The sequence below is a fragment of the Scleropages formosus genome, chromosome 5, assembly GCF_900964775.1.
Source record: "Scleropages formosus chromosome 5, fSclFor1.1, whole genome shotgun sequence".
Taxonomy (NCBI): domain Eukaryota; kingdom Metazoa; phylum Chordata; class Actinopteri; order Osteoglossiformes; family Osteoglossidae; genus Scleropages; species Scleropages formosus.
Genome location: NC_041810.1, coordinates 21618184 through 21645935, shown reverse-complemented (window position 1 = coordinate 21645935; position 27752 = coordinate 21618184). Strand labels below are relative to the sequence as shown.

Below are 27752 nucleotides of genomic sequence, written 5' to 3'. Positions count from 1 at the left end.
AACGGATTAATCCAGTCTACGTTATTTCTTATGGGAAAAATTGATTCAGAACTCGAACTCCCTTGTGGAACGATTTAAGTTCGAATTCCGGCTTCCACTCTTGTTTTTGAACACGTAGATTGTGTACTACAGTCACAGTGGCTTCCTATACTTTCAATATGTATATTTTACAGTTTGTTTTTTTTATAGAGTTGTCAGGTATTGCTCAAGTATTTTACTATGCTATCTTCCAATTGGTTACTTTTGGATAAATATTTGAATGATTGCTAAATACAGAAGCTAAGTGTGGTGTTCTTGTGCTTTGGGTTTTGCGACGTGATTTTTGATTGACGTTGACAACGGGCCAATTAGAGTGGAAACGGGAAGCCGCGGGAAAGTTTTCAGTTTGAAATTCAACGCCGCGACTCTGCGAATGTGTCACTGTCCTTCAGGTACGTCTTATTTAAAACTCTATAGAGGAATTAACAAGAACGATATTTAGTGTTTTCTAAAGAAATTCGGTTTGTTAATACGTTAGTTTTTATTTTTTCCACGTCTGCATCGTCGCATCATCATGGTGGGTAAGGAGACAAGGATTGGAGGAAGGAAGGAAGGAAGGAAGTCACGCCACGACCTCGGGCGACAAGCACACACCTGCGGCTAATCAGGCTCCGGGCACATAAAGGGCAGCCGGAACTTAGGAAGCCGCCGAACCTCGCTTCAGCTCGCTCTCGTTTGCTCCCTCGCCCTCATGGCCCATCCCTCTGCCCATCGCTCACCCTCTCACCCTCATGGCCCATCGCTCTGCCCATCGCCCGCCCTCTGCCCAGCCAAACACTGTACGAAAAGTTGTAAGGGCAACCATAGAAATGAAAAAAAATCAAATTATAGAAAAATATGAGACAGGTTGTCCTGTGTCTAACATCGTTTTAGAATTCAAAATACCCAAGTCTACTGTTTACACAATTTTGTCAAACAAAGAAAAAATTAAAGTGGCGGATGTTGCTCAAGGGATTAAAAGTCTTCAGTCAAGCCGAAGATCTCCATTAACGGAAGAAATAGAGAAGATTCTGTTAGAGTGGATTAATCAGGAATTGCTCAAAGGTGTTTCGATAACAAAAAAAAAAAAAACATCTGTCAAAAGGCCCGACATTTCTCTGCAGAAATATTCCAGGAACAAGTGTTTCAATTTTAAAGCCTTTCGTAGCTAGTAGGGGGTGGTTGGATAACTTTAAAGGAGAACAGGAATTGATACCATGTGTGAGGAGGAAGTGGTGAGAGGCTTCTACAGCATCAGGTATGGTATGTATATGTTTAAATAGGCAATCATTGGGGGGGTTCAGAACTCCAATGCCTTTTCTGGAACGAATTAAGTTGGAGTTTTGAGCTTCCACTAATTGTTTTTCAGCACGTGTAGACAAGTTGTGTATCACAGTCACAGTGACTTCCTATACTTTTTCAATATGTATATTTTACAGTTTTTGTTTTTTTTTTTTTTATAGAGTTGTCGGTTATTGCTCAAATATTTTTACTATGCATATCTTCCAATTGGTTACTTTTGGATTAAATATTTGAATGATTTGCTAAATACAGAAGCTAAGTGTGGGTGTTCTTGTGCTTTGGTGTTTTGCGACGTGATTTTTGATTGACGGTGACAACGGGCCAATTAGAGTGGAAACGGGGAAGCCGCGGGAAAGCTTTCAGTTTGAAATTCAAACGGCCGCGACTCTGCGAATGTATCACTGTCCTTCAGGTACGTCTTACGTTAAAACTTTATAGAGGAATTAACAAGAACGATATTTAGTGTTCTCTAAAGAAATTAGATTGGAGGAAGGAAGGAAGGAAGGAAGGAAGGAAGGAAGGGTCACGCCCACGACCTCGGCAACAAGCAACACCTGCGGCTAATCAAGCTGCGGACACATGATAAAAGGGCAGCCCGGAGCTTAGGAAGCTGCCGAACCTCGCTCTCGTTTCTGTGCTCTCGCTCTCGTTTCTGTGCTCTCGCTCTCGCCCCAGCCTAGCACTGTACGAAAAGTGGTAAGGGCAACCATAGACATCAAAAAACAAATTATAGAAAAATATGGAACAGGTTGTCCTGTTTCTAACATCGTTTTAGAATTCAAAATATCGAAGTCTACTGTTTACACAATTTTGTCGAACAAAGAAAAAATTAAAGTGGCGGATGTTGCTCAAGGGATTAAAAATCTTCAGTCAAGCCGGAGATCTCCCTTAATGGAAGAAATTGAGAAGATTCTTTTAGAGTGGATAAATCAAGAATTGCTCAGAGGTGTTTCAATAACAAAAAAAAATATCTGTCAGAAAGCCCGCCATGTCTATGCAGAAATATGCAGAAATGTTCCAGGAACAAGCGTTTCAATTTTAAAGCCTTTTATAGCAAGTAGGGGGTGGTTTGATAATTTTAAAAGGAGAAGAGGAATTGATACCGTGGAGAGGCTTCTGCAGCATCGGGTATGTATGCATATGTTTAGGCAATCATTGGGGGAGGGTCAGAACTCCAATGCCTTTTCTGGAACGAATTAAGTTGGAGTTTTGAGCTTCCACTAATTGTTTTTCAGCACGTGTAGACAAGTTGTGTATCACAGTCACAGTGACTTCCTATACTTTCTCAATATGTATATTTTAGTTTTTTTATAGAGTTAGTTATTGCTCGTGTTTCTATTTCATTATGAAGCCTGTCTAATAGACAGCATAACATCACTCGCGTTCGGTATTTGCGTCAGTCGGAACGATCTTACTCCATTTCACCATCTGCTTATAGTGATCTGGCACAGACGACTCGGCCTTTGGTCCAGCATTGGACCACGAATTCACCAAATGCCGCAACGGGAAAGACAGCCAGAGGAGAACAAAATGTTGGTGTGGGTGTTCCAGGGGAGCTGCCAGACGGAAACAGTGCTGCGCGAAAAAGAGGCAATCAAATTTTAGGGGGAAATCAGGGACCCCTCTTCCGCCCCTGTCCTTCCCTAGGTACATCACCTCCCTCCTCACAAACTCATGCTTCCCACCCCATACCAAGCCAAACACGTCTTTCACAAACCCTTTCCTTAAATTGCGAGGCATGGGGTAGACATGAGCCAAATGAAGTAAGGTCGGGAGGACGTCAACTTCCAAGATGAGTGCTTTACCCAGGAAGGACAGGGACCTTGCCTTCCACAGCCCCATCTTCCGCCTAGCTATCGCAAGACGCTCCTCTTGAAAGAAAACTCACACCCAGCACTCTGAGGGGACCGCTACAAAGCGAGAGACCACCAAAGGTGTCTTTTCGCGCTCCCCGGCGGAATCCAAAGTACTTCACCTCTCCGAACCCGAGGCCCTACCGAACGTCTGAGTCAGGTGCAGCGCCTGGGCGAGCGAGCGAGCGGTCGGAACATGCAAACAGGACTGTATCATCTGCATACTGGGCCAGGAAGGAAGGGTCACGCCCACGACCTCGGCGACAAGCAACACCTGCGGCTAATCAGGCTCCGGGCACGTAAAAGGGCAGCCCGGACCTTAGGAAGCTGCGGAACCTTGCTTCAGCCTTGTGACTCACTCGTGCTCCTCGTCATTGACTCCCTGGTCTGCCTCGACTCCTTGCCTGTCTTTGAATTACGCCTCTCGGATTCTCCCTTCGGACTACGCGCGCACATCGGTTACCCCTGCCTGCCTCCTCGACCATGTCTTCCGGATTGTCCCCTGAAGCAGCTTACCCCGCTCCGCACTTGGGTTCGACGCTCCCGCCCCGGGGAAACACCGTGACACGAAGGAAGATTCTGAGGGCCACTATTGGGATTAAAAAAAAAAACACAAATCATTGAGAAGTATGAGAGAGGTTGTCGCATAGTTGATCTTGTCCTTGAATATAGGATGGCAAAATCGACCACCTATACAATTTTGGCAAATAAGGAAAAGATTAAGGCGGCAGATGTTGGGAAGGGCACGAAATCTATTACTTCGAGCCGAAGCCCTCAGGTAATGGAGAAAGTGGAAAAACTCCTTTTAACTTGGATTAACCAGAAACTGTTAGAGAGCGTATTTGTAACACAGGTAACAATGTGTGAAAAGGCACGATCTTTTTATGATCAACTCGTTAGAGACGCCCCCTGGAAAGAGTGACTATTAGTGAGCCTTTCAAGGCCAGTAGGGGATGGTTTGATAAGTTCAAATCCACAAGTGGCATTCATAGTGTGGTGAGGCTTCCACTGCATCAGGTATGTATACGTTTAAATAGGCAATCATTGGGGGTCTGGATCGGATTAATCCCCATTATTTCTTCTTATGGGAAAAATTGATTCAGAACTCAAATGCCTTTTCCGGAACGAGCCAAGTTCGAGTTTTTAGCTTCCAGTAATTGTTTTTCAGCACGTGTAGACAAGTTGTGTATTACAGTCACAGTGACTTCCTATACTTTTTCAATATGTATGTTTTAGTTTTTTAGAGTTAGTTATTGCTCGCGTTTTTATTTCATTATGAAGCCTGTCTAATAGACTAATGTATCAAGAGATTTCAGATTAAGGTAGTAAAGAGCTCTGCATCTCCTGTCTTCTACTAGGTCCCTTCTCCAACAACATCAACAGAATGAATGAAGTTGGTGTTTTTTGCATTCTTCTAATAAATCTCTATTATAAAGGGAATTTGTCTATTTACCCAGTTGATTGCAGAGTGACTCAGCGATATTGACTGACTGATTAGTTTTGCTTTAGTGTTCCAACCTTAACTCACATCCTGAGCTGTGACAGGCATGGTGGTAGCAAAGAATCAGTAAGATGCCAGCAAAAATAACATCAGTTGAAGTACTGGCTCTTGTTGTTGCTGCTGCCCGTTCACATGCATTTCAATTTGTGCTGTTACACTGTTTGTTTTGGTCCAGTATTTCACTTACCATTTTCTGTTTGAACCAGGTTGGGTGCTGGGGGAAAGGCCTACCAGTATCCGTTTGTCCTTAACTATTAACGTTTATTAAATTAAACTATGACAAGTACATGCAGGTGGTTGTTAAAAGTAAACACATTTACTGCAGTTTTCAAGGATCATTTCTGTAGTTTCTTTGCTTACCCTTCAGCAGTTTGACATCTTTCTTGTCCTGGTTAGCCTGTATTGCAAACCAGATGGACTGAACCACTCGGGGTATTTCTAGGTGGGAGTCCTTGGGCACAAACAACTTGACAGGGGTGATTTACTCTAATGGGATAAATGTTTTTATATACTGTAAGATAGGGATATTTATAACAGACAAATGTTTCGTATGGTTTGTACGCTTTTGTATTTATGTTCGGTGTTATCCTTGCGGAATATGCATTTTGGAATTAGTTGTTGAGGCTGTTACGGTGTAGCCAGAATGGCAAAGTTTCTGCTATAAACTATAAAGCTTGTATTTGGTCACTAATTAGGACACTCACGCAGACTCATGGGGGAGACATTACTCCGCAACAAAAAACTATTCTCTGACAACACATGCGACTCTCCCACAACTGGACACCCCATAAACACACACACACACACACACACACACACACACGCGCCTTTACACACCTCCCAGCAACACGTTGCCAGAGCAACCAAAATACAACCATGTAAACGAAGTCCATAACTCTCCTCAGCATAACCTTAACCTTAGCTCCAACCCCTAACCTTAGCTCAAACATTAAGCCTAGCGCCGACCCTAGCTCACACCGTAACCCAAGCTCTGTGTGTAGCTCCAGCCCTAGCTCCTGCTCTATCCATAGTTCCAACCCTAAAACTAGCTCCAACCCTTCACCTTCCTCCTACCCTAGCTGCAGCCCTATCCCTAGCTCTAAGCCTAACCCAAACTCTATGCTGAGATCCAGCCCTAACCCTAGCTCAAACCCTGACCTAAGCTCTAAGCCCAGCTCCAGCCAAAACCTTAGCCCCAATCTTAACCGTAGCTCCTGCCCTATCCATAGATCCAGCTCTTACCCTAGCTCCAACCCAAACCATAGCTCCAGCCCTAAGCCTTGCTCCAACCATAACTAAGTAGAACAGGCCATAGACGGCAGTGCAACACTCAGTACAGAAAGGGGTGTGGAACAGGAGCAAACATAACATAGGAAACATGCACAGGAGCCAGAGCGCCCCCCCGCCCCCGCCATCAATTCAGAGGAGGAATTGGTGCCACAGACTGCAGTAGCACTTCGGGCACCTACACGACACTCGGCCACGGAGAGGAAGATTGCAGAGTGGGAATCAGAAGTAAGGGAACCGACCGTAATTATAGGGGATGAAAATATAGGAAGAATCGCAGGCACCACACCGAACAGGGTTCAGGTAGACAGCTACCCAGGGGCCAACTTCTTCCACATAGCCAAAATATTAGGGGGAAAAAATAAATACACCTCCAGACACAACAGGTAATATTAGCTGCAGGACTTCATAACCGTCTGCAACAACCGTACAAGACAGCTATCGAGCGACTACAGCACATGTGGAGGGCGGCAAGGGAAACTTTCCCGAATGCCTCCATACACACGCCCCTGATACAATACTCGGACATGTTACCCAGGGAGCAACAGAACACACTGGACGCCATCAACAGACACACTGAGAAACACGGGATTTCATTACCGATGATCGACAAACTTCTCTTCAAAGTTGACCATCTTAACGTAACACGGTGGACAACAGGAACAGCGCATTTGACCGTCGGACACTGGCTGGACCAGTTAAACTTTTAAGGGTGGAGACGTGCGACAAAAACACAAAGCACACCAACATTATCAACTTGTCCAAAACCGGAAGAGGAACTTCTGGAGAGAGGCCTCACTTTCATTCTCACACCAGATGGACCAGACTTGGGGGAACTCCTCAGGGATATCCATTCATACAACAGAAAATTAAAACTATTAGACTACTTCAATTTCCAACAAAAGAAACAGCTAACCCCATTTACCAAATCATCTAAATGGGAACCAAATTTGAAACAAGTCAGTCCCAATATTCGGAAATCAATCAAATACAACAAGAAAATAATACGATCCATCACGCACACAACCAAAAACGTAACCTCAGCCCACCCTTGGGGGGGGAGGGGGGGCAATACAGACACTAAGGAAAAACAAACACAGTCATGAAACCAGCAGGCAAAGGTTCTGCAATCGTAATGATGGACGCACAACAGGACAAATACTAAGTAATATGGAACATTACACTCCGCTCCCGCAGCCACTGGGACCGGAAACAAGTCGAGATCTTAACACAGTTACAAATCAGACAGTACATAACAAAGAAACAAAAACATTACTTAATGGGACCTGCAATTCCGCAGGTCTCAAATTTCTACCTCCTCCCAAAAATACACGCAGACCCCGAAACATGGACGATCCTTGGAGAGATCCCCAAAGGAAGACCTATAGCGTCAGACTGCAATAGTGAAACGTACCATATAGCAGAGTACATCGACAGCTAACTGATGAACCCTCTGTCCCAGCTACATCCCAGCTACCTGAAGGACGCATACGACTTCATTAGCAAGCTGGAGAACGTTTCCGTTCCAGAGGATGCAATTTTATTCACTGTTGACATCAACAGCCTGTACACAAACATTGCCACAGATCTGGGCCTAGAAGCGGTAAGGAGACTCTTCAACAAGTATCCAGACCTGAATAGACCAGATGTGGAAATACTAAAACTACCGGACGTAAGCCTAACCAGAAACGACTTTGTATTCGACTCCAAAAGCTACTTACAGATCCAGGGCACAGCAATGGGCAAGAAATTTAGCAGCAGCCTATGCTAACATATATATGGCAGACTGGGAGCAAACATTATTTGACAAATACCCAATCAAACCACTTCTCTACTACAGATTTCTAGATAACATTTTCGCAGTCTGGCACCACAGCCTCGCAGACTTCAACATTTTCACAGCTATAATGAACACACACCACCCAAAAATAGCAGTAAAACAACACTGGGACACACGGGAAGTAAACTTCCTGGACACCACTGTATATTACAGCGGATCTCAGAATAGCCTTAAATCACAAAAAACTAAGGTCTTTTTCAAAAAAACAGACAAACATTGTCTGCTACACAAATCCAGTTATCACCCTAAGCACACATTCAAAGGACTAATAAAAATCGCAGCTGATCAGGTTCCACAGAATCCGTTCAGAACAAATTCACGGCACGGGGGAAAGGAGGGAAAAAAGAAAGAGAAAGAAAAAACAACAACACCACCATCAACCAACTCCGACAAAGCCAAATCAACACACCAAGCCTAACTCACCAACCAAACCAACAAACCACACTGGCCGGGTGCCAACAGGAGTATTTCATTGAGGTTATCAAGTGGGCACCTCCCTTCATCGGTGTTTCATTGAATTAGGTCCACGACACCTCCGGAAGGCTCAACAGTGCAATCGATACCCTTCACCCTCAACAACTACCGCAACCTCAACCAGTTAAACCACAGCGCTATACCTACCTTCTAACCTTACCTCCATACCCGCCACCAAACCAACTGCAACTGTGCCACTCCACAAATATAAACTACTATCCTACTTAACAAGGCCACACCTCCTTAATTATCACCAGCTGCCTTCCATTACTCACCACCTGCCACTAGTTTTCCACCATCACACACCTCCCTCCAGCCTGCAACCCCAACTACCCTGCTCTCTTTTCAACCACAACCACTGACTTGCCTTCTCAGCTGCCTCAGACAGCTCCTTCACTGCCACCTTTAACGAGCAGCCTCTAGTGTCAAACTCCCCCAACAATGCTGTAGTTGATTTAGCCACAAACCCTCTAACACCAACCTCTAGTGGCCTCACATGAGCCCGCCAACCACGGTCCCTTGCCTCTGCCGCCAGATCAGCATACTTTAACGGTTTCCGCTCGTATGCCCCCCCAATAGCATCCTCGAACGGCACTGTTAACTCTGCAAAGGACACAGTACGCTCACCCTCTGAATGTAACACCATGTGCGGCCGCAGCGAAGTAACGGCAATGACCTGCGGAACCTGGAGCTGCTTGCCCACGTCAGCCAACAGCTTCCAGTCCCGTGCGTTACCCCACCTACCAGGGCACGTCTGCCCTTCGCATAGTGCTACTCTCTCCTGTCCGCACAGAACCAATTGCTCTAGCTAACTTGCCGCTTACTCTCAACCGCACCTGCTAAGCATGTAAGAACCTGATTATGGCACCATGTATAGCGCCCCTGCCCCAAACTAACCTTACACCCTGACAAAATGTGCCGCAGTGTTGCCACACCACCACACAACTTACAAGAACCATCGCCACCTGCCCATTGCTTAACATTAATCTGTGGCGTTGGTAATACGTCATAAGTTGCTCCAACGATAAACTTAAGGCGACTCACCTCCATCGCCCACACATCTTGCCAGCGCAACTTCCTCCTCTCCCCACCTTCCCAGTTCACCCACTGACCCTGCTTCACCAAAGCGACCGCCTTTGCACGCCTCACCTCCTCTTCCTGCCCTCGGCCCTGCTCGACAACCAACCGGCGTCTGTCTGCCTCCGGGGCAGCACTCCGCACCTGCCGCAAATGGCCAGAGCCAAACCCTGCCTTCCCTCTCTGTACGTGCCCAACCACGTCCGGCAACATCAGCGCCCCTTTTGCGCTCTGAACAGCATCTCTGGGGTTACGCTCCCTACCTGTCCTCGCTGGCGGCACCACCTTTCTCACAGACTCATCTTTTGACTCCACTAGAGTCAGCTCCAAACCCACCTTTGCACACTTATACTCCTCCACCAAACTTGATACCGGCAGCTCCAACATGCCCTTACCATATAGCGCTACGCTACTCAAACAGCGTGGCACTCCCAGCCACCTCCTTATCGCCGCACTAATAATCCGCTCGAGCTTCTCCACCTCCCGGACAGAAAACTCATACACCGGAAGTGGCCACCTAACACGTGGCAAGGGCCCGAACTGCAGACACCACAACTTTAACTTCCCAGGGAGGAGGGACGCATCAATGCTCCTTATGCCTTCCACAGTCACCTCCCTGAGTGCAACAGCCTGCTCCCTATCGCTTAATACAGAACTATGCCATCTACCCAAACTCTTAACTGGCTTCTCCAAAATAGAAGGAATTACTTCCTCATCGATACAAAAGTTCTCTTTTACCACCTTCCCACCAACAATTGAGACACTCCTCGATTTGCTTGGCTTAACCTTCAGCTTAGCCCACTTCAAGTTCTCACTGAGCTTAGACAACAAACGACGCGTACAAGGGGCCGTAACGGTCATCATGTCATCCATAAATGCTCTAATGGGGGTAGGCGCGTCCCATCCCGCAGCCTCTCACCACCAACAACCCATTTGGAAGCCCTTATAATAACTTCCATTGCCATTGTGAAAGCCAATGGCAAAACTGTACATCCAGCCATGATCCCAACCTGCAACCGATGCTACGATGTTGTATAGCTCTCCGTACTAAAACGGAACTGAATATCCGCAAAGTAGGCTTTCACCAGCCTCGTAACATTCCCAGGAACCTTAAAAAACCTGAATGCCGCCCACAGCAAACCGTGCGGAACCGACCCGTACGCATTCGCTAAATCCAAGAACACCCCCCGGAGATCTCTTTTCTCCTTCTTGGCAGACTGAATCTGATGCCAGATCATACTGGTGTGCTTCAAGCACCCTGAGCATCCTGGAAGCACCGCCTTCCGCACGGCGGTATCAATCAGCCTGTTGGCTTTCAAGTATGCTACTAACCTCCTTGCCACAACACTAAAGAAAATCTTCCCTTCAACATTCAAAAGGCTGATAGGCCTAAACTGGCCTACCCCAACAGCATCCTTTTCTTAGGGATAAAAATTCCACCTGCTCTCCGCCATGACTTGGGAATCACCCCCCGACTTCCACACAACAGCCATTAGTCTCCACAGAAATTTTAGCACACCCGGAGCACATTTAAACACCCGGTACGGTACCCCGTTTGGGCCAGGTGCCGAAGAGGCCCTTGCCCGCCGCACTACATCTTGCGCCTCTCCCCATCTCGGAGGGCACGCATTCATTTCCCACTTTATCTCCCCTACAGGGGGGGATGTCCACCGGCAACTCTAGACCACCATCACCATGCTCTGCACCAGAGTACACCTCACGCAGATAACCATCCAGCTCCTGCTTCTCTACCCTTAACGTCCCAGACTCCTCCTTACCAAACAGAGCCTTCACAAACTTGAACGGATCTCTGAAAAAAAGCCGCCACCCTGGCCCGCTCTTTCTTTTTCTTCTTCTTCTTCTTCTTCTTCTTCCTCCTCCTAAGAGCCTCTGCCCTTCTTAATACCGCCAATCTACTCTTTATACCCGCATGCAAGACACAAATACCCTCCCTTTCCCCCTCTCCAACTCGCCTTTTAAGCTGCCTTCTCTCCAGAACAAGCCTCTCTATTCCTACCTGCCGCCCTGACTTCACAACACCCATCTGCTCCTCCCTCCTCGCCTGCATTATCCCAAATCGCTCTACCGCATAGCTGTGTAAATAACTTCCCCCAATCTATCCAACTCATTCTCTGCTGACCCCTTCAACATACTCAAAATACCAACCAAATCATTATCTACAGTCTCCCACACCCCAACTTCTCTACCTGCTGGCCGCTTAACCCTTGGTTGTTGCCCCCGTGACTTTTCCTTTCCCAGTTTAATGCCTCCTGTCTGTACAACCTCACCTGCCTGCCTTTCACCAACCTGCAACCCAGTGCCCGGTACTCCTTCCTCAGTGGCAGGGTACTGATATCCTGCTGACTTTGGTGTGAAACCTGCCGCTGGACTTCTACCGACTGACTTGAGCTACTTCTCAATAAGCAGCGATCAATGCGGGGCCCCTGCAGTCCCACATCCAGGGATCACCTCCTCCCCTGGTGAATCCTCAGGCCTCTCACCGATCATGTCACCTTCCTCCACCCACAGACACAAATCTGCAACTGCCTTCCACCACCATCCGAACTGGTTCCCCCCATCATGCTGCACAACTCGCTGTGCTTGGTTGGTAGCCACAACCGTTCCGAGATCAAAAGCCGTAAAATCCACCTGGGTGAGCCATCTTCCACCCCCTGCTCTCGCTGACTCGCGAGGTATTACACAATCTGATTCATGATCATAAAATAAAAATTCCCTTAGCCGCCGCCGGTTTGCACCGTTGATTCTCTTCTGCGTCCTGATACTAGCCTAGCACAGGGTACCTGAATCATGCTACCTATATTTCAAACCCGGGCGGGCGGGCGGCAATGCAGCGCTACGACGACTAAATCTTACTTACCAAACTATCCTGGCTTATCACGTTTATCTTACAATAATCATGTCCCCCGAATGATTCAGAAATGAGCTCCGAAAAGCTATTACCACTGCTAAACGCGGGAATTGCGACAGTTAGGATGTGCAGCGCGTGAAAATGTATTCAACCTATCGAACTCCTTGCCAATTGGAGCCAAAGCGCACACGCGCGATGTATTTTGATTGGATGATGCTCAACTGTCATCTATTCACTGATTGTGGAATTTGTTTTTTCACCTTGAAATATCACAGAGTGCAGAGACAAAAAAAACTTGACTTTCAAGCTTTGACTTTCAAAATTTGTTTAACACAAACAAACGTTATCCACACCTTAATAAAATCCAAGTTGGTTACGATCAGTGTAGGAGAGCTGTTTTATATATATATATATATAATCCTTCTGTTAAAGCATGTGTACTATTTAAACTGTAACGTTTAAATTGATTTTAGTTGTTTTACGGGTTACTGAAAAACTGGTTATAACTTTACACAGAAAAGCAAGGTCAGCTGATGTTATCGCACAAAAATCATATTAATACACATATTGAATATTGTTTATCATGTCTTGTGTCCTGTATGTGGCATGTCCTAAGGGCACACCGTACAGAAAGCCAAAAAAAAGTCTATAATGATAAAAAAATGCTACAATCTGGGGGTGCGGTGGCGCGGTGGGTTGGACTGGGTTCTGCTCTCCGGTGGGTCTGGGGTTCGAGTCCCGCTTGGAGTGCCTTGCGACGGACTGGCGTCCCGTCCTAGGTGTGTCCCCTCTCCTACCAGCCCTACGCTCTCAGTTGCCGGGTTAGGCTCCGGTTCCCCGCGACCCTGTATTAGACAAGCTGTTCAGAAAGTGTGTGTATTTGAATGATTTGCTAAATACAGAAGCTAAGTGTGGGTGTTCTTGTGCTTTGGCGTTTTGCGACGTGATTTTTGATTGACGGTGACAACGGGCCAATTAGAGTGGAAACGGGGAAGCCGCGGGAAAGTTTTCAGTTTGAAATTCAAACGGCCGCGACTCTGCGAATGTGTCACTGTCCTTCAGGTACGTCTTATGTTAAAACTTTATAGAGGAATTAACAAGAACGATATTTAGTGTTTTCTAAAGAAATTAGATTGGAGGAAGGAAGGAAGGCAGTGTCACGCCCACGACCTCGGCGACAAGCAACACCTGCGGCTAATCAGGCTCCGGGCACATAAAAGGGCAGCCCGGAGGTTTGGAAGCCGCTGAACCTCGTTTCAGCTTTCTCGTTCTCATCGCTGTACGAAAAGTTGTAAGGGCAACCATAGAAATGGAAAAAAAAAAAAAAATCAAATTATTGAAAAATATGGGACAGGTTGTCCTGTGTCTAACATCGTTTTAGAATTCAAAATACCTAAGTCTACTGTTTACACAATTTTGTCAAACAAAGAAAAAAATTAAAGTAGCGGATGTTGCTTAGTTAAGGGATTAAAAGTCTTCAGTCAAGCCGAAGATCTCCATTAATGGAAGCAATGGAGAAGATTCTCTTAGAGTGGATTAATCAGGAATTGCTCAAAGGTGTTTCGATAACAAAAAAAAAAAAAAAAAACACCTGTCAAAAGGCCCGACATTTCTCTGCAGAAATATTCCAGGAACAAGTGTTTCAATTTTAAAGCCTTTCGTAGCTAGTAGGGGGTGGTTGGATAACTTTAAAAGGAGAACAGGAATTGATACCATGGTGAGGAGGAGTGGAGAGGCTTCTACAGCATCAGGTATGTATGTATATGTTTAAATAGGCAATCATTGGGGGGGGGGTTCAGAACTCCAATGCCTTTTCTGGAACGAATTAAGTTGGAGTTTTGAGCTTCCACTAATTGTTTTTCAGCACGTGTAGACAAGTTGTGTATCACAGTGACTTCCTATACTTTTTCAATATGTATGTTTTAGTTTTTTTAGAGTTATTGCTTGTGTTTTTTATTTCATTATGAAGCCTGTTTAATAGACTAACATATCAAGAGTTCAGATTAAGGTAGTAAACACACCTGCCCCCAGAGCTCTGCATCTCCTGTCTTCTACTAGGTCCCTTCTCCAACAACGTCAACGGAATGAATGAAGAGGTTGGTGTTTTCTGCATTCTTCTAATAAATCTCTTTATTATAAAGGGAATTTGTCCATTTAAATTTACCCAGTTGATTGCAGAGTGACTCAGTGATATTGACTGACTGATTAGTTTTGCTTTAGTGTTACTGATTTACATTTATTCAGCAGCTGCTTTTCTCCAAAGCGACTTCCAATGAACTCTAGGTAGTGTTATGAGCCCACATCCTTTATTTGCAAAGATGACTTGCACTGCTAGATACGCTACTTACAATGGGACACACACGGACACCCACACACACTATGGGGGAACCTCAACAGCGTGTCTTTGGACTGCGGGAGGTAACCCACACAGATGCGGGGAGAACGTGTAATCTCTACACAGACCGAGTTGGGCTCAAACCCATGCCCTCTCGCACCACCCAGGCGCTGTGACACAGTAGCGCTACTTGCTGTGCTGCTATAGCTGGTGTTAGTTTTTCATAACAGGAAGTTTATCAGGAGGTATGTTTCCTGCTTAAAGCTATGTAAATCTTTTTTTTTTTTATATATTTATTCTCTGAATTCATCGTGCCTGCCTGTGTTCTCTGAAGATGGCTCTCGCCAGCAACACTGAGAGCAGCGCCGAGCAGCCTGCACAGGTGAGTTTCGATCGACTCCATGTCTTGTTGGAAGGTCACACCAGAAGCGGTGACATTTGTCACGGTAGAGCCCTGTTGACATCCTCTGTCACTCTTGTGTGAAAGAAACGGCGGAAAGTTGATGTGGACCCTGGTAAAAGGAAGCAGGCGGTCGGCATGGTTGGGACACGCCAGCATCCAGCAGCTGCATCTCAACGGGGTGCAAGTGAGTCCTATTATTTTCCTGGCTAATTGTTGCCTATTGAATGTCAGTACATTCAGTGTATGTCAGTCAGCTAATGGTTAATAATAGCCACACGATGCCTTGTACATTTAGAACCAGAAGGTTCCACATTACCTGGAAGCAATTAACCTGCAAGGGGGGCATGGTGGCGCGGTGGGTTGGACCGGGTCCTGCTCTCTGGTGGGTCTGGGGCCCAAGTCCTGCTTGGGGTGCCTTGTGATGGACTGGCATCCCGTCCTGGGTGTATTCCCCTCCCCCTTTAGCCTTATGCCCTGTGTTGCCGGTGTAGGCTCCGGCTCCCCGCGACCCCCATATGGGATGATTGTGTGTGTGTGATTAACCTGCTTCAACCGAGTGTCAGTCTTGTGTGATAAAAGAATGTATAAATTGACGAAGTAAAGGAACTAGATGTTGAAAAAGGTTGTTTATGCTCCAGGTTCTTCTGGAGCAGTTTAAATGTGTCTGGCAGTTGATTGCAAATGCTGTCTTCAGCACCCGCAGCAGGTAAAACGGGCTCACGACTGCCAACTTGGGATCTAAAGGGCAGAGTGAGCGACATGAAGAACGAGGTCCAAGCCTATTGGAACCGCCTGAAAACAACCGCTCAGGAGAACGAGAACCTGAAAGACTCGTTGGCCAGAGCTCAGGAGCGGGAGCAGAAGTTGGATGAAGAGGTCCACACGTTGAAATGACAACTGAGGTATGACTCTCTGTATGATTTGAAAGGCTCACATTAAAGTTACACATTTTAAAGTCCATATTTACAGTTTCAGAGCATGCTTGCTTTATGTTGCAGCCAATATGTGGCTGATTTCTCCAGAGTAAGAGAACAACTAGAAGAGGTCACCAGTGAGAAGAACTCGCTCACAAGGGAATTCCTCACGTTGCTTAGCCTGAAGCAGATCTTGGAATCTGAACTCAAAAATGTACAGGTAATGGTCACTCTTGGATGCTGTTAAGGATGTGGCAAGGGAACAAACTGGAGTAGTAGCTTGTTTTCAGAACAAAATCGCTTGTCTTTGGGTACATTTTGAGTCGTATAGGCTGCATGAAACAAAGCTCTGCAGTGCTCCATCATAATACACCTGTTCAGGTTTTTTTTTTTCCTCTCCCTCTCTGTATCAGACTGAGCTCTCTGTCCAGGGCTCCATACTGTCTGGCTATCAGGCCAGTCTAAATGAGGCCCAGGACATAGTGAGGAATCTGGAGGCAAAGGTGTCCCACCAGTCAGAACAACTGTACAAGGGTGAGATGACACGCAGGACGCTGCATAATACAATTCAGGAGCTCAAGGTGAGTTATAGCCTTGCCAGTGTCTACAAGTAAGCTAAATGGGTACTGGTTGTGATTTGAAAAAGAAACGAATTCCTCGTGTCTCTGTAGGGTAACATTCGAGTTTTCTGTAGAGTACGTCCCCTGCTGACTCCTGATCAGTCAACCATGGCACACATTGAGCTCCCTGCTCATGATGAGAAGAGCCTTAAACTGGCTAAAACTGAGGAGGTAATTATTTCTTTTTACATTGTGCATGTTTTTGCTTTAAAGCTCAAATCACTCACATTTTTGTAAATATTGTACATTGTGTTTAATTATGTCAATGGACAGTCTCGCACAGGTCAGAAGGGTGACACCCAGAAGAGCTATAACTTCAGTTTTGACAAGGTGTTTGGGCCACATGCCACTCGGAAGGAGGTCTTCGAGGAGATCTCCTTGCTCATCCAGTCTGCTCTGGATGGCTACAATGTCTGCTGCTTTGCCTACGGCCAAACGGGAAGCGGGGAGACGTACACAATGGAGGGTGGAGAGTTGGAGGAGACACGGGGAGTTATCCCTAGAGCAGTCCAGCAGATTTTCAGAACAGCCAGTGTTCTCAAAGAACGGGGCTGGCAGGTACTATATTCATCAGGCGCTCTTAAAAAAAAAAAAAAGAAATGATTAAAATCTGCACGGGCATTTTGATAACAATTTTGTAACGATACACCTGGAGATTAATATGTATGGCTGCAGAGTGCTTTAAAGTGCAATTCTTTTCCAGATTGATTGCTTTTTTTTATTTTTCTTTCCTCATCAGTACACATTTGTTGCAAGCTTTGTGGAGATCTACAATGAGATGCTCAGGGATCTTCTGTACATGGGCAAGCCTAACAAGAGGCCAGAGCATGAGATCAAGAAGATCTCTGCAACCGAAATCACGGTCACCAATCTGACCTACCAGAAAGTGACAACTGAGGATGAGGTTTGCTTTGTATACTTTCCTAAGAATTTGTTGAGACACTGTGTTTACTTTGTGTATCGGTGCATTTTTACATGTACGCTTTGTTCCATGTGTTGCCTCTCCTAGGTGCGCACCCTGATCGAGCTGGCCAACATGAAGGATTACTCCTCCCGCTCTCACTCTGTGTTTCAGTTGGACATTGAGGGCGAAAATGCTGACGGAGGTCTAAAGAGCAAATGTGAGGCTTGTTCTTCCGGACTCTGTAATACCAAATGCGTACCTTTGATTACATAGCTGTCTGTGGAAAGGTTTTTCGTATAAAGTTTTCAGCTCTTTAAATATGCTGGCTCTTCCACTTACAAACACAAAGTTTATTCTGATGGCAGTCTGTTGCAGAGTATTGTTTTTATGTTTTATTTTCAAGCTACTTTGAAATAATTGAAAATTATTTCTGCCCAAAGTATTTAGTTGTTTGCCAATTAATCCCATAAACGTGCAGCGTTCCTCCCCCCTTATAGAAACTCAAAGCTTACATACTTACTGCAGCATTGCTTGGGAGGAAATGGCAAGACGTAAGTTGTCTTCCAGTTGTCTGTTCTCTTCTTTTGAAAAGAGCAAAGTCTGTCACACCAGTAAATGTTGTCTAAACTAAATGAGTACACCTTGTAGCCCATCTGTTTCACGGGTAGTTTGGGCACGAAAAATGACTTCATGGAACTTCTGACTACATGTCGCTACTTGGATTACCTCTTGCAAATTAATGCACAAAAAATGCATTTTGGACATTACTAGTAACTTTTGATGTTCATTCTTCATTCAATTGTTGACCTTTATTTCAGTGATTTTTAAATTTGGGTTTATTCATAAAGTACATTTTTCTTTTAGGTTCCTGTTCATCAACATTTCCCCTGAGGAAGACGGCTTTGGGGAGTCTTTAAACTCCCTTCGGTTTGCCAGCAAGGTCAGTATTTTACTGTGTTAAACTGCAGTTTTGTTCACTGCACTTTCAATACTAGTGTGTGTGTCATGTTAATCGGTATGAGTTGGAATTGGAGGATAGCTGTTTTTAAATTAAATGCGAACTTTACATGCATATCTATGTGGTACTTATTTTGAATAAATGTAAATATATATAGAAATGATTGTTGTTTTTAAGATAATATAAACCACATTTTATCACTTTCTTGCAGGTGAATGAATGTGTCATCGGTACAGCATCTGCCAACAGTAAATGAGCGTTACATTTCAGTATACTTTTCTCCTCTGGAAATGCCAGTGCTCCTTAAAATATCTGCCTCTGTCTCTTTTTGATTATTGGAATGCTTAAATTTTTCTTGTAGCTCCTTGTACCTTTTTATGCAGTGCAGACTGATTTTTAAATACAAAAAGAAGTCTTAACCTGTTCTGAAATCTCAATTATTTGGTAGATAACTGTATCTACACTGCATTAAAACAGGTGCTTTGTACCTACTAGATGGGGTAAAGGTGCACTTAAATACACATAATGTTCACGATGTGGTAATACACACAAAGATTCAAAAATATTTTGAATTCATCAGGTTGTGCCACCGAGGACCTAGAGACTAACTAAACAATTCGACCCGCTGCAGGTTATTTCCACAGAAAAGCCACACGAGTTTAAACTGACAATAAGTAAACAAAAAAAAAATACAACAATAAAGCAGAACTCGGGGAAGGGGGGGCTACGACAGCGGGGATTCGGACCCCGGACAGTCACGTCCGTACTACAAGTAAGTGTGTGGGACAGGAATCCAGGTGTGCGTCTGGGTATTTGTCACAGCCCGTTTTCAATTGCATTTCTGTTCATTACTAAGTGATTAACACGCACACAACATGCAGGTTCCCTCGATGAGGCCCCTGCTGCTAACAGTCCAAACTAGTACTGGTTCACCATGGATGGGTAGTTGGTAAACTGCCATATATATGTATATTAAATAACACCGTTGTTAATTTGCGTTTTTAAAACAAGCATTTCTCCCAATAAGCTGCTTGGTAAATGACACACTAATTTGCATTTACAAATGTTCAGACGAGTTGGCAGTTTTACCTTCGTATCAGCTAACGACGGAGCGGGTAGCTGAGGACAGCTGGTTAAGTCGTTGTGCTTTACCGTAACTTTTACATTGTCTTATGTCTTCGATACGGTTTGTCAGTTTTGTGTACGAATGCAAATGTTGAGAAATAACCGCTAAGGAGCGGGGGAGCTAAAAGAAAACGATTTAGGCCCCTGGATCTCGCTTAAAAACCCCAGACTCAAGTGAGAAATGACCGCGGGCAGGGGCCAGTCTTCTCGGTTTTTCTCCAGCTAACTAGTGACTACCAAGTGCCGTAAGCTTAATGCACTAAGCGAATAAATTAATATATATTTTGTGTATTCATTTAATTGCTTGCAAATTGTTTTGCTTTATTTGACAAATGGGGGGGGGGGGGAACCAGGTCCTGCTCTCTGGTGGGTCTGGGGTTCGTGTCCCGGTTGGGGTGCATTGTGACGGACTGGCGTCCCGTCCTGGGTGTGTCCCCTTCCCCTCCGGACCTGTCCATCCAGGTGCAGGCCCAGGTTTTCCGGGCACACGGATGTGTGCTGGCTGCTTCGTCACCCTCCTTTCACGACCAGGTCTGTAAAAGATTGTTTCAGGGTTTTTACTTCTCTTATGTTAACACCTTACACAGACTGCACTCTGAAAAATGTAGGAAAAAAAGCAGTGTTGTCTTTCTGTATTAAATGGCCAAAATTGCACTTTAATAGACATTTAGTGCTGCATACTCTTATGTACATTTTAAAAAATAAAAAAAAAAAACACTTTTTCCAGGTGCTGCTGAAGAACATGTCTACTGTATCCATCCCAGCCGTCATGGACCCCCTGGCCTTTGAGAGTGTTCTAAGCTGTGCCTACACCGGTCAGCTGCGCATGCTACGGGAGGACGTCGTCAACTACCTCACCGGGGGGAGTGTGCTGCAGATGTGACACATCGTGGACAAGTGCACCGAGCTCCTTAAGGAAGGACGGGGAGGGACTACTGGAACACAGGGTGGAGGTGCTCAGGGCAATCCCGGGTGGAGCAGCGGTGGGCGAGAGCCGGGGGCAGGAGCCCAATCCGGTGAAGCCCGCTCTGAAGTCCTGCCCCCCAGTCGCCTCGCTCTGAATGAGAGCCAGTCCCCCAGCAGCACCAACTATTTCAGCCCCAGAGAGGACTATGACCGAGGTGAATTCCCGAGGAAGGTAGAAAGGATGAAATTTGATGATCAGACGTTCCAGGTTGTCTGTGCAGGAGCGAGGTCGCACCAGCTGCTGTTCACCATTAAACACACTCCACCTCCCCTTGACTTCCCCGACTCCGGCGTTCTGTCCATGCAGTAAACCGAGAGCTCGTCTGGTACCGCTGGGGTCGGCCATGTCCCCGTGAAGCAGAGGACGTTGCAGTCCCGAATGTCTCTCTGGAACTTGACCCGGGCTCTGAGGTCGTCAAGCTTGTTGTCCAGAGGCTGGACGTTAGCTAGCGGGATACTAGGCAGGGGAGCGCGGTGTGCGCGAGCCCTCATCCTGTTCCTGACGCCGGCTCGTTTTTCCTCGGGGTCTCCGCCGCAGGTCGCGTCCTTTGTTCGTTCTCAGGATCTCAGCTGGCCAGCTGGGATCCGGTGTTACAAAAGTCGTATGGTGAGGGGCTTGGGTACCAATAGAAATAAGAGTATTTCTATCGTAGCTGATAGTGCCCATGATAATGTGAAAAGGTGGTTAAAGTAAGATAAAGTGCTAAAATAAGTAAAAACAAGGGACGTATAGTGGGAGCAGTCGTGGTTCAGTTATTAGTGTGGCCTTGCAGCCTCAACGCTGGGTGTATTACGTATGCTTGCAAGCAATTATTACACACAATCCCTTATTCCTAACCCCCGGAGAGCAGGCCCTGGTCCAACCCACTATGCTACCATCCTCCACCTCATATTTTTTCTATGATTTCTTTTTTGACCTCTATAGTGGCCCTCACAATACTCCTTTTTAGCTGCGTAGTAGTGTCCTTCTTACCCATGCTGGCTTCTGGCCAAGTGGCAAATAAGAGACCTGGACAAAAAATAAAACGCTAACGCACTAACAAACCCAATTTCTTAAGAGGACACTAAATATTGTTTTTGTTAATTCCTCTATAAAGTTTTAACATGACATACCTGACGGACATTGATCCATTGAGTCGCAGCTGTTTGAATTTCAAACTGAACTTTCCCACGGCTTCCCTCCTTCCGCTCTGATGGCAGCAAGGGGCCAGTTTAATCACGTGGCAAAACAACGTGCAAGGACGCTCCCACACTTAGCTTCTGTATTTAGCAAATCATATTCAAATCTTTAATAATACAATAGTAACCAACGGGAAGATGCACATAGTAAAATACATCAGCAATAACTGACAAGTCTTTAAAAAAAAAAACTAAAATATACATATTGACAAAGTACAGGAAGCCACCGTGACTGTAGTACACAAGTTTACGTGTTGAAAAACAATTACAGCGGAAGCTCGGAACTCGAACTTAATTCATTCTACAAGGGCGTTCGAGTTCTCAATTTTTCCCAGAAATAATGGGAATTGGATTAATTTGTTCCAGACCCCCAAATGATTGCCTATTTAAGCATATGCATACATACCTGATGCAGTAAAAGCCTCACCACACTATGAATTTGAACTTTTCAAACGAGCCCCTACTGGCCTTGAAAGGCTCACTAATGGAATCACCACTTGTTCCAGGGGTGTCTTTAATGAGGTCCGCATACAGAAATCTTGCATTTTCACATATTGCCTGTGATACTGTCGCCAGCTAACTGTTTTTCATTTATCCACATTAAAAGGAGTTTTTCTGACCTTTTCAATTACCTGGGGTCTTTGCTTGGTAATAGATTTCACCCCTTTAGTAATATTAGCTGCTTTGATGGTCTCTATTTTTCAGTGTAGTGCAAATTGTGGATTTAGGCATTCCAGACTGTGCAGCCAGATCAACCACGCAAACACCTCTGTTGTGTTTTTCAATTATTTCCTTTTTTACCTCCATTGTGGATCTCACTGTTTTCCTTTTTGGCTGATTGCTTTCACTAGTAACCTTCTTAGGACCCATGATGGCTTATTTAATGTAAGACGTAAAAAAACCACAAACGTGGAAATTCACAGCACAATTCAGATAGATGTTCATGAGTTTTCAGGCAAGACTTAGTCATACGGTCTGATACGCTCAGTCATCGGTTTGAGTTCAGAAGCAGTTGAGTTCTGAGGTTCCGCTGTATTGCATTTTACCTTTGGATCTAAAGGCACGAGGTCTAAGCACTATGCTACCTGCTGTCCCAAGTTTTATTTTTTTTTTTAAATACAAGTAAGATACACAAGCAAGCAAAGCAATGTATGTCAGAGCAGTGGCTGAATAAAGGCTTAATCTGGTGATGCTCGTGAAGTTACGGTGCATGAACATTTACACCGTACGTGAGCTGGAGTGGTCTTGGGCGAAATGGGTCCGGAAAAGGTGAGTTTTCAGACCCTTTTTGAACACGGACAGAGTTTCCGCAGTTCTGAGCAAGAGGGGAAGATCGTTCCACCACAACGGAGCCAGAACCGAGAACCTCCGTGCTTTATCTTTCGTGCGCGGGACCACCAAACGAGCAGAAGTAGATGAGCGAAGGGGTCTAGCTGGGGTGTAGCGGTTGATCAAGACCTGTAAATAGCCGGGAGCAGTTATTGATGCATCTGTAGACAATAACCAGGGTCTTGAATTTGATTCGGGCAGCTATCGGAAGCCAGTGCAGAGAAATGAGAAGAGGAGATACGTGGGAACGCTTAGGCAAATCAAACACAACTCGCGCAGCAGCGTTTTGTAGAAGCTGCAGACGTTTGATGGCAGTAGCAGGAAGGCCGCACAGGAGAGAGTTACAGTAGTCCGGGCGGGAAGTCACCATAGCCTGGACAAGTAGTTGGGCAGAGTCAATAGCGAGGTAGGGACGGATCCTACGAATATTATGCAGGATGTATCTGCAGGACCGGGTTGTGGCTTCGATGTGCCGAGAGAAAGACGGACTCGCATCAATCGTTACTCCCAGACTCTTAGCCAGGATGAGCGAGTTGTCCAGTTTGATCGATAGATCATGACACAAGGACGGGCCAGCTGGGAGGTAAAGAATCTCTGTTTTGGAGAGGTTGAGCTGGAGGGGGTGATCAGACATCCACGAAGAGATGTCCGACAGGCAGGCAGCAATCCGTGCGGAGATGTCTGACGCACCGGGCGGAAAGGAGAGGAAGAGCTGAGTGTCATCAGCATAGCAGTGACATTTGAATCCATAGGAGGCTATGACCGGAGCGAGGGAGGAGGTATAGATCGAGAAAAAAAGAGGACCCAATACCGAGCCCTGCGGCACACCGGTTGAGAGAGGCAGTGGAGAAGAACGAGAGCCCCGCCAGACCACTTGATAGGATCTGTCAGATAGGTAGGACTCAAACCATCTTAGCGCCACACCTTTGATCCCAAGCCGGTTAAGAGTTGAGAGAAGTATCCGGTGGTTGGCTGTGTCGAATGCCGCAGACATATCGAGGAGGATGAGGACCGAGGAGAGGGAGGTGGCCCGAGCGGCATGGAGAGCATCAGACACCACCAGAAGGGCTGTCTCAGTGGAATGACCAGCTTTGAAACCCGACTGATAATCCTCGAGGAGATGGTTCCGGGTGAGGAAATCAGACAGTTAATCAGAGGCCACCCGCTCTAGGGTTTTAGACAGGAAAGAGAGGAGAGAGACCGGTCTGCAATTTTCAATCCAAGGAGGGTTTTTTTAAAAACAGAGGTGAAATGAGAGCAGCTTTGAAGGCACTTGGGAAACAGCCAGAGGAGAGCGAGGAGTTGATGATCTTAGAAATGAAGGTGGAGAGTTGCGGGGAAATGTTCTGCAGGAGTGATGATGGGATCGGGTCAAGCGGGCAAGTGGTGGCTCTGCGCAGTAATACGAGGTCAGAGATTTCTGATTCGGAGAGCGGCTTGAATTCGGAGAGGATAGCTTCGCAGGGAGGGCGAGCGAGAACCGGGTAGGTTGATGCTGAGAACTCGTCGGTGATTGCTTTGACTTTGTCTCTTTCTTATGTATGTCACTGGACTTGAGTGCTGCGTTTGATACTGTAGACCATAGTATCCTACTGAGTAGACTTGGAAACCTGGTTGGACTAAGAGGTACCGTTCTGAAGTGGTTTGAATCGTATTTAGCTAACTGTGAGCAATTTGTATTGAAATCTGATGACTGCACCCCCTCCATCTCTACTATGGTTCAGTATGGTGTGCCACAGGGCTCTGTGTTGGGGCCATTACTGTTCTCGCTCTATATGTTACCATTGGGTGACGTTATTCGCAAACACAATGTGAATTTTTCATTCATATGCCGATGACACACAACTTTATGTATCGTTTAAGCCTGATGATCCATCACATGTGATGTCGTTAGCTAATTGTTTTACCAATTATGGATGAGTAATAATTTCTTATCTCTAAATGCCAGTAAAACAGAGGTACTTGTGGTGGGTGGTGATGCCGAAACTCTCAACATAATCACGCCAATCTTTACAACAAATGGTATTACCGTCAAGCGTACGGATTGTGTCAAGGATCTGGGTGTCCCGCTGGATGGAAAGCTGTCATTTGTATTGCATGTAAATGCTTTGACTAAGTCGTGCTTCCTTCAGTTAGGAAGCATAGCTAAAATGCGGCGATTCCTTTGTAGACGGGATTCTGAGAAACTGGCTCATGCTTTTGTTTCCAGCAGGCTGGATTACTGTAATGCTTTACTGTTAGGTTGTCCATACCAGACTGCATCCAGGCTACAGTCGGTACAAAATGCTGCTGCGAGAATTGCCACTACAACTAGGAAGTTTGACCATATAACACCTGTACTTAAATCGTTGCAATGGCTCCCGGTTGCTTATAGAGTTGATTATAAAATCCTGCTTTTGACCTATAAGGCAGTACATGGCATTGCTCCAGCTTACCTTTGTGAGATCATTCATTTTTTATATCCCAGGACGATATCTTCGTTCCTTAGATGCAGGTTACCGCAAAGTATCCGTGATCAATAAGACCTCAGTAGGAGGTCGCGCCTTTACTTATAGAGCACCTAAACTGTGGAATACTTTACCAGTTACCGTCAGAAATGCTCCGTCTGTTTCTGTTTTCAAATCCCGACTAAAGACTTACATGTTCACTCAGGCATTCCACCTTGTAACGTATTTCTATCCTGCCTTGGTTTTTTTTTTCCTCTTTTCTTTTTCTCAACTTTACAAAAATGCATATTAAATTTACTTAAGTAACAAATGACTAACTCTGTTCTATCTTCTCGTTGAGCACTACCTCCCTGAGGAGGCCGGCCAGTGGTGACAGACGAATCCTGTGCCGACAGAGGATGATGTCCATCTCCCATGACGATCGAGATGTTCCGTGCCGAGCTGGAGATCCAAGATGCCATCTACCGACAATATCATTGTTACCCGTTAGACACTGGCTACAATTGTTGCTGACTGGAATGCCCAGGAGAGGTGGGCAACCACCGGCCCGTGGACCCCCAGAGGTTTTTTTTTCTCCCTCATCCTTCAGTTGGGAGTTTTTGTTCCTTTCCCCGGTGGCCAGTAGGTATACTTAAAGCTCTATAATAGGTTCTTCAATATGGTATCCATTAGTCGACTGTCTTCTGTGTTTGTATGCCTGTGAGAAGAGCGCTCTACAAAAATAAATTGAATCGAACTGAATTGAATGTAAAAGTATGTCAGAGGTTGAAATCAAAATCACCTTGAGCAAGGTACTTACCCTAAAAATTGCTCCAGTAAAATTACCCTGCTGTATAAATTAGTAAATAACTGTAGGCCACTTTGGAGAAAAGCTGATTTACATTTAGCCAGTGCCTAAGTGCCGTTTTTGCTGACTAAATATTATATAATGAGGTCCTTTACACAAAAAGAGGTAGAGTGGCTTTTAAACATGTATATACTCTCTTTTTTGTACAACCAGCTTGTTTAGAACGGTCATGGCAGAACTCAGGAATGCAGCCGACGGACTCGGATGCGGTAGCAAGAATAACCAGAGGTACAGGCCGGTTGATCGGCAAACCTCGTTCAGAGGGGCGGTCAGGAGTCAGAACCAGGAAAACGGGAGCAAAGGGTCCAGGAGCTGAGCAGGAGGATAACACATGGGTAAAGAACTCGGGCGAGGCGCTGCAGTTGTTCTCGTGGCGGTTCCGCACTCGGGAGTGTCCGAACCACTCTTTTATCCCGTGCCTCCTTGATCAGTTGCGAGTGCAGGAGCAGGGCATGCGGTCGTGCCAACATAAATTACTGCGGTAGGAAGAATGAGACCCAGCACGACCAGACACTCAGATTGCAGGAAAGTCCATTTATTCGTGTGCACACGGGTGAGCCTCCCAGAGAGTCACACTGGGGAGTCACAGTGAGGACAAGCAAAATACAGATATTTATACACTCTGGGGTGGGGTTAGTAAATTACCGCTAATATAACTGTTAGTTCAACCTTGTGCCTTGTTCTTCTTGTAGACGCACGAGTAGGCTAACTCCTTTCATCCCACGGGAACAGTTTCTTCATGTGATGTTACCCCCTTACCTTTGTGTAGCAGCAGACCTGGTTCAATTATCAGTGTGGCCTTGCAGCCTCAACACTGGGTGTATTACATATTCTTGCAAGCAATTATTACACACAGTCCCTTATTCATAGTTAAAGGCGAACAAACAGCCTTACGAAAGGTAAAATGAGCAACTGATGAAATTCTCTCACATTACATTACCCTGGAAACGTTAATCACTAGTGTAAATGAAGCCTTATTCTCTCAAAGTGAAAACTGTATGTTAAACATTAGTCTGTAACACACAGGCAGTGATCTTTTGAACTTGTTTCATCATAATTTGGCTCACAGATGTTTATCAAAATGTGTCCTGAAAAGAAAGTGGGAAGCATTTTGTGAAAGGCTTGTATTTTTAGCTTAACCATTTTAAGTAGCGTTTACTCCAATTTCGTTAGTATTTCCAACTAAAGCCATGTTTAATATACTAAAATACATCATGTAACTTCGATCACCGTTATCCGGGGTTTTTTGGTACATTCAAATCAACTGTTAGATTTTTACATACTGAAATTACATTTAATCTAAACATTTCTAGCCATTATTAGCTTAACTTTCAATAAACTAAATATTCAGACAAATAAAGGAAACAGTATATTTTAACAACTGTGACTTTGTGGCACTTGAATTAAGCAATTTCAGAAACATCTGACAGAGTGACATCTAATAAACCAAGACTGCAGAAAACATACAGTATAATTTCTTCAACGAGTAGCACTTGCATTAACT

At 45.3% G+C, this 27752-nt stretch overlaps 3 protein-coding genes and 1 long non-coding RNA gene across 4 annotated transcripts in view; 3 read left to right on the top strand and 1 right to left on the bottom strand.

Annotated features, from left to right (window-relative positions):
* LOC114910517 (carboxy-terminal kinesin 2-like) overlaps nt 1-791 on the bottom strand; it is a 2218-nt gene extending 1427 nt beyond the window's left edge. Inside the window, exon 1 of the mRNA XM_029251914.1 lies at nt 759-791. Within this exon, the coding sequence (XP_029107747.1) occupies nt 759-791 (33 nt within the window). The remainder of the gene's footprint in view (nt 1-758) is intronic.
* Nucleotides 792-13903: 13112 nt separating this feature from the next.
* Nucleotides 13904-15853, top strand: LOC114910516 (kinesin-like protein KIFC1). The gene is made up of 5 exons (XM_029251913.1): nt 13904-13972; nt 14280-14317; nt 14891-14938; nt 15044-15143; nt 15654-15853. The coding sequence occupies exons 1-5, from the start codon at nt 13936-13938 to the stop codon at nt 15851-15853; spliced, it is 423 nt and encodes a 140-aa protein (XP_029107746.1). The 5' UTR covers nt 13904-13935.
* Nucleotides 15854-15937: 84 nt separating this feature from the next.
* On the top strand, nt 15938-18664 carry LOC114910515 (carboxy-terminal kinesin 2-like). Its single transcript, XM_029251912.1, has 8 exons — nt 15938-16093; nt 16287-16454; nt 16545-16664; nt 16767-17051; nt 17233-17397; nt 17503-17614; nt 18262-18337; nt 18567-18664. Exons 1-7 carry the CDS (start codon nt 15938-15940, stop codon nt 18312-18314), a joined length of 1059 nt encoding a protein of 352 aa, XP_029107745.1. The 3' UTR covers nt 18315-18337; nt 18567-18664.
* A 1221-nt stretch (nt 18665-19885) lies between these two features.
* Nucleotides 19886-21805, top strand: LOC114910596 (uncharacterized). Its single transcript, XR_003797716.1, has 2 exons — nt 19886-20011; nt 20208-21805. It is a non-coding gene; the product is annotated as an uncharacterized LOC114910596 (long non-coding RNA).
* Nucleotides 21806-27752: the final 5947 nt, after the last annotated feature.